Source organism: Euprymna scolopes, chromosome 17, assembly GCF_053919585.1.
Source record: "Euprymna scolopes isolate OS-2025 chromosome 17, ASM5391958v1, whole genome shotgun sequence".
Taxonomy (NCBI): Eukaryota; Metazoa; Mollusca; class Cephalopoda; order Sepiida; family Sepiolidae; genus Euprymna; species Euprymna scolopes.
In genome coordinates this window covers 41,778,565-41,793,799 of record NC_136498.1, presented here as the reverse complement: position 1 = coordinate 41,793,799, position 15,235 = coordinate 41,778,565, and the positions used below count along the sequence as shown (strand labels likewise).

At 32.8% G+C, this 15,235-nt stretch overlaps 1 protein-coding gene across 1 annotated transcript; it reads right to left on the bottom strand.

Moving 5' to 3' along the window:
* Nucleotides 1-3,096: 3,096 nt before the first annotated feature.
* LOC145297078 (uncharacterized protein RP689-like) lies at nucleotides 3,097-12,020 on the bottom strand. Its single transcript, XM_080143308.1, has 2 exons — nucleotides 11,284-12,020; nucleotides 3,097-4,665 (listed from the first exon to the last, which is right to left on the bottom strand). Exon 2 carries the CDS (start codon nucleotides 4,394-4,396, stop codon nucleotides 3,611-3,613), a length of 786 nt encoding a protein of 261 aa, XP_079999434.1. The 5' UTR covers nucleotides 4,397-4,665; nucleotides 11,284-12,020; the 3' UTR covers nucleotides 3,097-3,610.
* Nucleotides 12,021-15,235: the final 3,215 nt, after the last annotated feature.

The following is a 15,235-nucleotide window of genomic DNA, read 5'->3' as shown; positions in this document are numbered from 1 at the left end:
ACTTTTTGCGAAAATTTAACATTTAAAATTGAATTAAAAATAGTAGAAAAAGTTTTACATTATTCTGTTTTCTATATGATAAAATTCAGAGTTTTATCTTTCTGGAAAAAAAAGTTACTCAGAAATAATGGATTTTAATAAATGTAATTTAGTTTTAAAAAACAACAACAACAACTTGATTTTGCGGCCATTTTTGGCGGTGCCTACTTTAAATATATATTCGTGTGTATGATTTATTATTATTATTATTATTATTATTATTATTATTGTTATTGTTGTTTTCCTTTGCGGCATATCGTCTCTATTTTTATTTACATTTTTTTCTTTCATGTGTGACTGTATGGCAAATCGTCTAGCATTTTTAGGGCCCTTTTTTCTTTGCTTGTTTTTTTTTCTTTTTTTTCTTCTCTTTGTGTGTGTAGTTTCCCAGGTTCGATACCTACTTGATAAGGGGACTGATTACGACAACCAAATTCAGTGACTGGTGAATAGTCGGGGTACATATTGGAAGGATGACAGGGGTTCATATCGGAGACAGTGTATATTGTTGTTGACACAAGACATTCATAACAAGGGATACATATTTAACGAGGACTCCGAACAGATGGATGAGAAGTCATTTATATCTATTTACATCAAGACGACTGCGATGATAATTCTTTTATTATATAATACGGAGATGAGACATTTATGCAGCAGTTCTTGTTAGCACATATATAGGAGGAGAATCATTACTGATGATGGAGGGGACAGACAATTACTACTTGAAGTTCGTTTATAAATAGTAGACAAAACACATTCACCTTTTCTGTTGGTAGAATGACGACAGGCGAAGACAAGTTTACAAATAGTAGATGTTTCTTTAATCATACCAGATGGATGTTTAATGATTATCAGGGATTCAAGCCTTTACGACTACACGATCTCTTCTTCCCACCTCTCGCCCCCAAGAGAGCACCAGCTCTCATAAAGTCGCTGTCCGACTCTCGTCTGCTAACTGACTAACTCCAACTTTTTTCTAACTACGAACCCCGTCTCAATATATTTAGAATATCCTTTCTTTATGACATCAGAGGTATGGTCAACCAATGTGACTTTATCACGTTTCAATTTGCCCGTGTCCTTTCCACATGTATCTAAGACGAAATAAATCCGTAAATTTTTGTTACATAACATTTTCAGTTTCGTATTGTCCATTCTTTTAACTAACATTTTTAATATCCAGTTATTTCTAAAAAAAGAAAAGGGCAATCGCTCTATCTCTGACATAAATAATATTTAGTTATTTGCGAGAACAATGACAATCGTTCTGCATTCCTATTATCTTTTAACTCCTGACTAGTGGGTTCGATTCTAACCTTTTCCTAATATCATTTACATATACATGCATGCATGTATGTATGTATTTATGTATGCATGTATGTATCAACCAACACACTTACACACAGCTCCACTTTTTTCCGCTTTCGCGTCGCGGGATCGAGCCTGCTTGCCTACTACCACTTGTTTTTTTGCTCAACATACACCTCCAAACACCCGGCAACACCTAGCACACAGGCTTGTAATATATAATAGATAAAATAAATTAGAAATACAGACGATACAAGATGGAAGATTTATATTAAAACAGTGTTACATATTGTTATAGGCAGCACGCACTTGTCACAGTATGAGGACGAATACAAGATATTTAGAATAATATAATCGATAGGTGTATCAGAATTTTTGTAGGAATTTTTGACACCCCTAACACGAAACTGCGAATAAAATATAAAAATCTTGCAATTTCTCTGTTAAAAGTGGGTTATTTATTTTATTTATGGATTATACTTCGAAAATAAACTATTAAAGTTGTTTTAAAAGTAATAGAATTTTTTTAAACAGTAATGAATTTTTCGAACTCAATATTTTTCAATTTTTAAACTTTAAAAATCTATCAGAATTTTTCTATTGATTCTATTTTTACGATATTTTCATGGTCAATGTGAAATTTTATGTTCTTTCCAATAAACCGAATATAATATTTTAGACAAACGCCCCCCCCATTTTCAAGTTTCTATTAAAAAGTAAATAATTAATTTACTCACCGAAAAGTACATAATTAATTTACTCACAAATTGAAGAGAAAGTACAATAAATAATATATTCAAATTTAAAACAAAAAAAACGTAGTGTTTTTTTTTTAGAATTTTACTTGTAAAGTTTGAAGTTTAAAACCTTTTTTTAAACCACGTTATTTGTTTTTTCTTTTTTATTTAATGGAACCTTGTTCCTTGCTCCTTTAATTAAAAAAAAATAGGGCTTGAATTACATTTTTCGAGGAGTTATAAGCTTGGAAAGACAGGGGTCGAATAATTAACGCCTCCCATTTTGAAATGTCTATTAAAAAGTAAATAATTAATTTATGTACCAAAGTCTTATATATCACAAATTGAAGAGAAAAGGTCAATAAATAATATATTCAAATTTAAAAAAAAAAAAAAACTGTTTTTTTAGAAATTTACCTGTTAAGTCCGAAGTTTAAAACCTTTTTTAAAAAAATCCACGTTGTTTTTTTTTAATGAAACCTTGGTCCTTGCTCCTTTAATCGAAAAAAAAATTAGGGCTTGAATGACATTTTTCGAGGAGTTATAAGCTTGGAAAGATGGGGTGGAATTATTCACTATTTTCACGAAATTTCTGACACCTATATAATCGATTCCTAGAGGAAGATATTTTTTCGTTAGTTATGGACTGTTTGGTGCTTCTTCGACGTCCGTTATTCAAATTTCTTTTGAAAATGAAATTTCGAAAACAGAATTATCAAATTTTGTAGCGGAAAAAGCATATCAAACGAAAGAATAAATTCTCTGCACACAAAATTATTCTTGTTAATAATATAAACGATAAAACGGTTTGTACAGGGGAAAACATTGTATAATGAAATAATAACAAATCCTCTGCAAAAAAAAAATAAGTGCTTTTATTCATTAACTTGTTTAAAGTTAATACTTTTGATAAAACTTTTGGAGAAAAAAGCAATTTAAAATGAATAAGTCAAAAAGTCTATGCATACAAAATAATTATTTTATTCAACAACTTTGTAAACGTATAAAGTTTTGTAAAGAATGAAAGTTCAAAATGTCCAATAAAAACGTTGTCAGACTAAGATTAATCGGAAAATGCCCCCCTCTAAGTTTCTGATTGAAAATATTGTGTTTACATTAAGAAAAGTTTGAGCAGGTATAATTATTACGGCTGCTGCTGCTGCTGCTGCTGCTGCTGCTGTACGCATTTGTTGATTTATACAATATTTACCGTGAAATATTTCTTTTTGAAAAATGAAATTTTCCTATAGGAGTCGACTCAAAAGATATGGGCTATTAATACTTTACTTTTCAATACTCATTACATTCAATTTGCTCACCACCAAACAGCACTATCGTCTATAAATTGCGTGTTGCCGAACGATATATTCCCACATCTAGTAGAAGTTTCTTGCCAATTAGATACGAGAGTGCTATAAAACTACATGTGTGCATATATCTCCACCGATTCCTCTTGCGAAGGATAGAAATAAATCCTGTAATAAAATACCATTATCCCTTTATAGTCTAAATATAATATTTTATCATATCAGGTTTCCTGTATCATGAAACCATATTTTCCAAAGGTTCCATGGTAACCAACATTGAAGTTTGTACGGTAATTTGTTGTTCACTGACTGTGGATAGCGATGGGTTAAAATATCTTTTGGTTTCGCTGGACAATTAACATATCGCCCTGCGAATAAACATTTAATTGGAGGAAGAGCAAGTTCTTTCTCAGTGTCAAAATAAAACTCCAATAATGGGATATGTCGGTAGTGTGCCCTAGTCAGTGTTGAATTGGTATGTTTCGGACGATTGGTCACATTCTTTAGGAGAGCGTACGTGGTATATTGAAATAAATCTACTATAGTTCCATTGTGTTCCATCGTCACCAAATCATCTTCGTTTGCGTGTATTTTATATTTAGTCCGAAGATATGGAACTACAAATTTCTTCATTTTCGGAAGGTCTGACTGAAGATAGCAGATATCACCATCGTAATCCCATGGAATGACATCCTTGTATCGGATCGCTCCCAAAAGTGTCCCGAAATCGATCCAATACAATAAACCGTATCTGGACATGGCCTCATCAAAACTATGGATCATGTAACGTACATTATTCTGTTGTTGATGGGATGGAAAGCAGGGTTCTTGTACACGGAAGGATTTCAAATAACGCTTGGCTTCATAGCCATACTCACTTATAAACAGAATAAACAATACATTTATCATTATCAGAATAATGACATTCCGGAATCGAATTCTTCTGAGGTTGAAATAGAAAGCCCAAGAGATGTCAGTCGGCTTTTTGTAAAAATTGCTCATTTTATACCAGAATTAACTGATTAAACTTAATTTATAAAACTTCCAGCCGAGAAGAATTAAAACAAAAAACGCTTGAAAATTCCTGTTGTATCTTGTGCTGTTCGGTTTTCATGAATTTTTCAACTAGTTTTGCTTTTCAATCGATTTAAACATAAAACTTAGGCTTTATTCTTTAATATTTTGTTCGTAATTTCTTTCCATAATTCGGGTTTCTACTTTTATTAACTCCAAGAAGCAGTGACGGTTTTTTTTTCGCCGTTTAATTCCACCTAAAATTAAGAAAAATATATAAAGTATATAAAAATGTGCAAATAAATAAGATATATCAATTTTTACATGACAGAATATTTGTGGGGAAGCAGAAGTGTGACACGAGAGGTTTTATTTTCTATAAGCTACCCCCTTTATTCTTTGTCAATTCCGCTTATTCCTTCGTTTTTATTTCTTCTGTATCAAGTTGGAAATGGGATGCAGTCAAATCAATGTGTTCGTGCTACGCCCGCTCCAGAAATAAAGAACACATTTCTCATAAAGCTGTTAACATGATATTTTCAACTAATGAAAATGATTTCAGAAATTTCGAAGCGATAAAATTAGAGATCCAATACCAAATATGAATTTTTTTTTCATAGGTATTACCACTTATCAAGGCCCAGAGACCATTCGAGGATAAGGGTTAAAGAGTGTACAGTAGTCAATTGGACAAAATAGTACTTGTTAGTAATGGAAATTCGGTAAATTTGTTAAGTGGAGCGGCTCATCAAGAACTTGTTTACATCGGACTTGAAGACAACCATATTGTAGTCAGCTGGAAAGCAGGCACACAGACAGCTTCACAGGCGTGCAGTTCTAAGAAAGAAACTTTGTTCATGGAATCTACGTTAAGTTTTAGGCAAAGATAAAGAATGTCTAGTAAAAGCAGAAAATCACAACTCTAAAAATAAAGACAACCAGCGTGCACATTACACCGCATTTTTTACCTTCCGTTCGGGGCAAGGGCAAGCATATGCACTCACATTCACGCACTAACACATGACAGCATATCTACACACTGGCAAATCATTATGATTTAGCAAATATAAACAGAATGCTACAATGTCTCCTCGATTAAAACACACACACACACACACACACATACACTAATTGCTTTAAAATACAGTTGCTAAAGTTGAGATAGTGACATGGGACCAATTGAAGAGAATACTCAGCTTCTCTAGTGATACCGGCCTAAAAAAAACAGCGTAGAGGAAGAAGAAAATAAATTTATGTACGTTATGAAAAGAAACTGGGATCTTGAGAAGATCTCAATATTTTCGGTTATCATAGATTCTACAGGTTTCATAAAAAATAACTTTCAAAATTATTTTGCGAATATACCGGTGAACTAAATACAAGGCGAATCCAAATAATTGCACTTAAACATGACGGTTGGAATTATAATTGGGATTCTCGGTTGAAATCTCTGAAATAATGGGCGAATATTTGGCATCCGATTCTGAGACCTTAATATTTCGTTAGCTTTTCCCTCTCACTTATGTTTAACCCAGCACTATTGGGGACACTAACTTCTACTAAGGTTGCTTCTTTCTACTTCCTGTCTCATATCACTATGACATGTTTCATAGCTCCATTTTCTAGGTACGTATCCGTAGGGATTGCATAGTCATAGTGGATGGGTTTTTAATGAAATAATAGTGATTTTTATGGACTGTTCTTTTTGGTACATATTCCCAGGACTTGCTGTTGCATTCGATATTCAACAATTTATAGATGGCCCAGTGGAGATATTTACACACGCCATTGTGTTGCGTCGTATAGTCGACATCCTCCAGAAGAACCTTATAGATGGATGTCAGGTGGCTCAAACTCTCTATTACCGCGTGGAAGAACCATTGCTGAAACTACTCGTCTTAAAAACATTGGTCATCAATAGGGCTAGGACTAGAGTATATTCTTTTCATTGTTCTGATTCTCTAGTGTGTATCCGTTGATATCTTACATGCTTTTATAAAGAGTGATGTGGTTCTCAGTTGATTGGCTGTGCCTAACTGTGTCGGATATATACTCGAGAGTCAAAACAATGATAAGAATAGTCTGTTGTCATAGTCTTAGTAATCAAAGTTATCTTGGACAGTCATTATATTCTTCTGATCATAGTGGTGCTATCTGTTAGTGTGCAAAGTAAAATGCCACCAGATGAAAAACATGAAACACATCAAGTGCGTGTCTCATATTGATGAATTCTTCAGCTTGGAACAAATAATTGACATACAAAAATACAGTTTGAGTACTGTTGCCACATCTGGACAGGAGCTGCTAGAAACGACTTATCCAGCCTTGATAGAGTTCAAAATAGACCTCGTAGCCTCGTAGGGGATGCCCTTTTCTCTTCCTCGCAACCTCTTTCTCACAGAAGAGGTGTTGCGAGTTTGTCTCTGATTTATCGTTATTTTCATTGCAAGTGCTCGACTGAGCTTCAATCTATGGTCCTCCCTCGCTAAATTTTCACAAGAAACACCCGTCTAGCAGAAAACACTATCAGTAATTTCCACCACTCTTTATCTGTTCGTAGATTCCATGAACAAAGTTTCTGTCTTAGAACTTCACGCCTATGGAATTGTCTTCCGTTTTCCTGCTTTCCAGCTGACTACAATATGGTTGTCTTCAAGTCTAACGTAAACAAGTTTTTGATGAGCCGTTCCATATAAGTTAATAAATTTACCGAATTTCCATTACTAACGATTACGTTATTGTCCAATTGCCTACTGTACACTCTTTAAACCTTATCCTCGTGTGGCATCGTGGCCTTGATAAGTGGTGATGCTTTTCTAAAAAAATAAAAGAAAAAGAATATGCAGTATAGCATATTTGAATTTTCAAATCGTTTATAATTTACGTTAAAACTGATTTAATTTTTCTTCCTTATATCCTCCCCCCAAACAATCATGTTAAAATGAAACGCAAGGACCTACTTTAAATCAGCGAATATACTTACGAATAGATCCTACTTGGGAGTTGTGCAATGAGATGTTTGTTGACATTACATTTAAATTTCTGCAAGCTGGTACAGAGAAGAGTATGTAGGGAGGTAATTCCAAAGGAAAACAGTCCAAGGAAGGAAGTTAGAGAAGAAAGCCTTACAGCATCTGGGGAGCTTTACAGTGAAGAGGTCAGATTTTGTTATTTGTTAGATTTTGTTAGAGGAATATACGCGTATAAAATACAAACACAGCAAAACACAGCAAGTTTGTTGAAGCCCATTCTATTGAAATATTTGCAAAACAAATATAGATATGCAATATTGTGGTGATGGGACTGTGGTTGAAACTTAATAGAGAATGTGAGACTTATTAGACAAGAGGCTTCTTTTCTGGACCCTGTCTAAGATGGAGAAATTAGTGGTTGCTGTGCCAGCACAGATATGCCAATAATACTCCATGCATGGGTTATGGTGATATTCTAGAGATATGTCTTTGTTCTAATTCACGTAACCTGAAAATTTATATATATTTATATATATATATATATATATATATATATATATATATATATATATATATATTATATATATATATTTATATATGTATATATGTATATATATTTATATATGTATATGTATGTATATATATGTATATATATATGTATATATATATATATATGTATATATATTTATATATGTATATGTATGTATATATATATATGTATATATATATGTATATATATATATATATATATATATGTATATATATGTATATATATATGTATATATATATATGTATATATATATATATGTATATATATATATGTATATATATATGTATATATATATATATATATATATATATGTATATATATATATATATATATATATATATATATATATATATATATATATATATATATATATATATATATACAAAAGTTTGAATCATATCCAGGTAACCTACATCTAAAATCTCAAGTGTTTAGACCCAAAATTGGCGGAGGAGTTTGATAGAGTCTTCAAAGGTAAACTTTTTCAACTTTTACCGCTTGGCAGCCAAATTTTCGGCCAAAACAAAAAGCGATTTAAAAGCTTGCCCTATATTTGAATACACTTTATGCAAAAGTTTAAATGTTTAGACCAAAAATTGACTAAGTAATTTAGTAGAGACCGCAGAGGTCAAATTTTTTAAAACTTTTTAACCCCAGTTTTGTCCCCTTAATATTTATTGTTTTGGGCTCTAATAAAACGAAAAAGTTTGATCCATGTCCAAGTAATCTATATTTAAAATTTCAAGTGTTTAGACCAAAAATTGGCGGAGCAGTTTGGTAGAGTTTTCAAAGGTGACATCATTTAGCTTTGACCCCTTGAAAGCCAAATTTCTGCTCAAAAACCGATTAAAAAGATTTCCCCAAATCTGAATACCCTCAATGTTAAATCTCAAGACTGTAGACTGAAAATTGACAAAGTAGTTTGGTAGGGAAATGTACACAGGCAGACAAACATTTTCATGTTTATAGATATATAGATAGGTTTAATTTAGTTACAACTTTCAACCCATTATAATTTTAATATATATCACATGGATGTAATTCATGCTTATTTAGACTATGGCATCTGTATTGCCTCTATTTAGAGATGATAACTGCAAATAAAATTGCGTATAAAAAACTTGATAATCGCTTTATGGTTTGAAACAAAGTGGCTGAAATTTGAATCAAACATTTCATAATCATTTAACTGAAGAAAAATCCAAACGATATCCATTATATACGCATGCATACTAAAAATAATAAATAAAAAAAAACGGCTTTAATTCCTACGTTCTTCCTTTCCCCCACTTTGTTGAAATTAGCTTTCTTTCTCACTCTCTAATGCAAGTAAGTTTTCACAAGCACGCGTGAATGAAAATTGTTGAAAGGCCTCAAAAGTAACACGTATATGTGAAAATGCTAAGACAATGCTAACTTTGAACATCCTATAAGAATTAGTTAACGAAATCAGTTTTATCCAGACTTCACCAGCTGTTGTACGAATATCATCAGTTTAGAAAAGGACATCGTCGAGAGAACAAGAAAGATGTATCGAATGCATTCTTTTAGGTCTGAGGGGGGGAGGATACCTGAAGAATTGCTAACGGCGATGTACAACTCTGTCCCAACAGGACATTAAAATCGTTGGGAAGAACAAGGTAGAGAGGCGTGAATTCAATTATCGAGAAAGAGATGATTGAGGATTAAGAAGAAAATTCGTCTCGAGAAAGTTTTCAAAGAAACTTGAAACAACTAAAATATTCTATCTTGTTCTTCTCAACAATTTTAATGTCTTGTTAGGGCAGAGTTGTGAATCGCTTTTAGCAATTCTTCAGGTATCTTTTTTTTCACTGAAACCTTAACGACAAAAACAGAGTTTTTTTTTATAGAAGTGATGCACAAAGGCATTCGGAGTAATCACATCCAGACCAGAATCATCAGAGCAACAATAGGTCAAGGGCCGATAGTTGACAGATCCCTACATATCTGACAGAACCGTCAAAAGTTGAAAATAACTCAACTTCTTACGCCCTATAACCTTGAAAAAGCAGCCTTTTACAACTTAAATCAATCTTTTCCACACAGCACCGTACCAAGCAGAATACAAGGATATTTAATTTGGTGTTTGATAAGATGAGTATCAACTGTCCCTCTAAATAAACGAGTTTGACAAGATCGCAACTCGCAACAAAGAATTTCATGTTATCTGAATAAATGTGAGAAGGAACTCCATAAAAATTGAAAAATCTTACAAATGCCTAAACTACAGACTGAGTGGCCATATCAGGCAACAATTCGAAACCCACTACACTATTTTCAAATTCTGGTTGAAAATTCAGGAGTGCTAATCTATCAATTTCTAGATCCTTCTCACTAAAATTAGGGCATTCAATTTTGGGCGTTATCCCCAGAGTTTTTTCTTTAACAATCGAGGCTTTATGGTTAACGGTATCCCCCACTTCTACCGAAGGCTTAAGTTTTGAGAACTTTTCCAAAACCTTTATTCGATGAAGAGCGCAATCTCTATTAAATGATCTCATCTCCCCATTGTCTGTTCCATCAACTAGATATGCACTAATAATTTGCTTGTCTAACAAATCCACCGAATCATCTATCTGTTTCTTTTTTAAACAAGGTATAGCCGGCTTCGTTAATTTCACCTAACGTGTCTAAGAATTCAAACACCGTTAGGATTTTGTCTCTAATTTTTCTTCTTTTTTCAAGTAACATTGTGGTGGTGGGAGAGGTAGTCATTTTACTATACCAAACTCTGCCCCTTCTAACCTATCAACGACTTAGAGCTAACCCCCACCCTATGGCACACGAGATACCAACAACCCTTTGGCGCCAAAAATACCCGCCAAATCAAATGAACAAGAAGGCCAAAATGGCCAACGCAGAAAACAAAGAAGAAGGAAGTTTTTTTTTTAAGCTGAGCGAATAGGACAAGGCAGCCGAGGTCAATCAATTAAAACCTAGACCAATTTTAGCAGAGTGTAGGTTACTAATAATGACTGGCAGAGTTATTAACTCTATGAGTGCCTATTTTTTGGCAGAGTAAAAAAAAATTTATCTACTTCTTCCTGTAGAAGATAAGTCTTCGTAGCTAAATACAAGTTACGTATAACAAGTAAAACGTTGAAACAATTAAGGAAGAAACAAAAAAAAAAAAAAAAAAAGGAGAAATCTGATTTATTAAATAAAATGACAGAAAGAAAAATTTGGGACCTCATAAGGCTGCCAAAAAATGTCCATCTGGCTAACAAGGTTTCTTGTAGTAGTAACTGTTGAAGGAAGAGTATGAAGGGAAAGAGAGAGGAAGAGAGACAAAAAGTGAGCGCGTTCGAGAGAGAGAAAGGAGTTGCACTTACTGGAAGTTTCTCGGTGCTTTTATCCGAATGGAAACGATATAAAGTTTTTTCTTTTCTTTTTCTTTTAATTTTTAAATATTCAGAGTCCTTATTTTGATAGTTATTAGTCCTTTTCCTGTAAACTCGTTTCCGTTTTCTTTTTTTTCACGAACGTAAAGATTCCATGGAGGCAGAATATTTTAATATTTTTTTTTTCAAGTTTCTTTTAAAACTTTCTCGGGACTAACTTTCTTCTTAATCCTCAATTATCTCTTTCTCGAAATTTACATACGAAATACAAAGACAATTATGTCGTAAGTAAACCTTATTATGAAAGGACATATACGTGTTATAACAGTGATGCATACATTTCAAACGAATTTGCATATAAAACAAATTCTTTTTAAGGTGAAATATACTAACAATTTTGGTGGCCCATTGCTACAATTTCTGTTTTGTTTAATATTCGTTCTCACACAAAAAAAAAAAAACAAAAAAAAAAAAATTAGAAACGTTGATAACAAGTATATTTTTCCCCAATGCTGGCATTTTAGTGAAGTGTAATGAAATAAAAACAACCAGTCATGCTTCTATTCGTAGGAAAATAATCAGAGCATGATGATTAACATGCATTATATAACGCCAGCTTCATTTGTATATGTATTTTCATATTCTAATATTCTATACAAAAAAGGAAGAATAAAACCGGAACGAGTCAAATAGGTAATATTATTGTGCATTGCCTTCTCAGCTAAAGTGGTTCGTTTACTGTTGAACGTCAAAAATAGTTAATGCATTCATTGAACTTTTGAATAGTCAAGTCGCTGCCTGATGATATCTGTTGTTTGATTGAAACAAGTGGCTATTTGTAGCAGCAGGATGTGACCATGTTTATATAACAATAAACAAGTATATATATATATATATATATATATATATATATATATATATATACGTACATACATATATATATACACGTGCATATATATATACATATATATATATACACACACACACACACACACACACACACACACACACACACACATATATATATATATATATATATATATATATATATATATATATATACATTAGTGATTGGACGATCCCAAAATTTTTCCCGATTCCGATATAATTATGAGATATTCTGTTTTAAATTTCCGATTCCGATACGATTTCCAATTCCGATTACGATTCTTTTAAAATTTTAAATATTTGATTAGAGATCTTTAATTTTCTGTAAATTTTAAAATTATTACATAAGCCCCACTAATTTCTGCATATATTTTTTCTCAAATGTGTACCTTGTAATTGATTTAAAATTCTAATACAACAAAGTTTTATTTTGATTTTAAAACAAAGACAGATTTTATCAGTTCGTCGTTGGTGTACAACATGCTACATGCTACTTGAAAGTTTTCATAAACAGTTGAAAATAGTCGACGATTTAAAGGCTAAATGAGAAAACGATTTAAGAACAAAATATTTAACAACAACCCTCCGATTGTTACGAACAAATTTCTAAATAATAATGTTACTATTTAGAAAAGGCGTGGGCTTTGTTAACTATTCAGTGCTTTCTCTCTATTAAGGAAGTGAACATTTTATTTTAATTATAAAAAATTGATGAGTTATTGATTGATTTAATTCATTTTTATTTCGGACTATTATTCTCATCTTTATTAGTTGTTGTTTTTGATCTTTTATTGGTTTTGTTTATTCACAACGTTTCGGCCAACTATTCCTCTGGCCTTCGTCAGGTGGTAACCGCGACGGATAGGAACTTCGAATCTCCTAATTGCATTCTTAGCCATCACAGTCATCCGAAGTTGTTGTCGTCTCACCACATTTTTGGCCAATTAACCTCTGGCACGCTTTGGGTGGGATTGAAACCGCTATCTTCAGACAATGTTCATCTGGAACTGTAGAGATTCAACGTCTCTACATATATATTACAACGTCTCTACATATATATATATATATATATATATATATATATATATATATATATATATATATGGAATTCATTTTTGAGATGAGCATTATATATTAATTTATTTTTATTTCGAACTATTATTCTCATCTTTATTAGTTGTTTTTTTTTTAATCTTTTATTGGTTTTGTTTATTCACAACGTTTCTATACTACTGACTATAGAAGATCAGATAATAAATAAACGTGGATTTATAAGATCAAAGAATCCAACCTTGATCGCCCTTCGGGGCCCGTGGCGCAGTTAATAGAGACGTTGAATCTCTACAGTTCCAGATGAAAATTGTCTGAAGATAGCGGTTTCAATCCCACCCAAAGCCAAAAATGTGGTGAGACGACAACAACTACGGATGGCAGTGATGGCTGAGAATACAATTAGGAGATTCGAAGTTCCTATCCGTCGCGGTTACCACCTGACGAAGGCCAGAGGAATAGTTGGCCGAAACGTTGTGCATAAACAAAACCAATAGAAGATAAAAAAAACAACAACTAATAAAGATGAGAATAATAGTCTGAAATAAAAATAAATTAATGTATAATGCTCATCTCAAAAATGAATTCCGATTAAGGAATAATATATATATATATATAGTTATTGATTGGTTGGTTGTTTTTTTTTTACGGCATATCAACCCTTTTCAGGTTACTTAATGCCGAATCCAAAGATTTTGAAGAAAATTTTTTTGATAGAATATATTTGTTGTTTTCAAGTCGGTTTCTATTTAACCCCTAGTTGGGGCCCTAAAAGGTACTACCACTCCCGGTCAGAGTGGACCTGGGAGCAATGATATTAAAGGGTGTCTCCACATTCCCCACAGCCCACAAGCTAGGGCCTCCCTACTGGATATAGTTTAAGGTAATAGATTTTCTTTGTGTAAAAAACAACAAAAACGTGATGCAAAAAGAGATAATAATAATAATAATAATAATAATAATAATAATAATAAAGGGATTCGGATGATGAAGAAAATCAAAATAGTACCGGTAATAGTAGGAGCACTAGGAACAATTCCGAAAATCTTCGAAAAAAGAATGGCAGAAATTGGAATCAGAGGAATAACTGCAAAAATACAACGCCTAACGATAAAGAAAACGGCTGAAATATTAAGGAAAACCCTAGAATGCGGGGAATAACACAAGACAATATAACAAAGAAGCGTTACAGGGAATGAAGAACGCCGAAGCTGCATATCAACAAGCTCTACACCACCATCATGCATCCCCCTCATTGTTCATCACCGCCCCCCCCAATAGAAAAGTGATACCAAAAAGCTGAGAAGGGTCAAGGAGGATGGAAAGACCGAGGAGAGAGCGCTGGCCAGACCTCCGCTGGACAAGTGCGAAGAGAACTGGGATCGTGGGGAGGTTTAGTGCCGCTCAAATTCCAGTATGAACCAATGGCCACTACCAGCGAGAAATCAATGGTATGAGGCTGTTGCGATGACGCAGATTTGTCTGCAAGTGCTATCGAAGTAGGTGGAGATAGCTGGCCGTCTGGGGAGACTTGTTGTCACTCAGCTTCCAGAGAACACCACAGGTCTCAAAACCGATCGTTTGTTGACTTGTGTGAAAGCTCCATGTGATCCAATAACAACAACAACAACAACAACAACAACAATAATAATAATAATAATAATAATAATAATAATAATAATAAATTTGTAGATTAACACTCTCAGCTAAATCCCCATTCCAAAATGAAATATTAGTTCTATAGATGATTATATGTGAAGCCGCTAAAAAACTTGACAGAAAGAAAACAACCATTTTAGTTTTTAGAGTGGAATATCATTTTCGAATATAAATTTAATCATCATTTCTTGGCCAATCTAATTATTTATGGATGTTAACTAAATTGTTTCCTACTAATATAAGTTCGATTGACAACGTCGTAAAACCATGCATAGTCGCTTAAAAAAGTAGGCATCCCACCCAAATAAAGGCACATAATATATCTCTAATAGAAAAAAAAAAGTAT

Excerpts from the sequence above, each read along its gene's own strand:
- LOC145297078 (XM_080143308.1), bottom strand. The coding sequence starts at position 4,396 with ATGAGCAATTTTTACAAAAAGCCGACTGACATCTCTTGGGCTTTCTAT.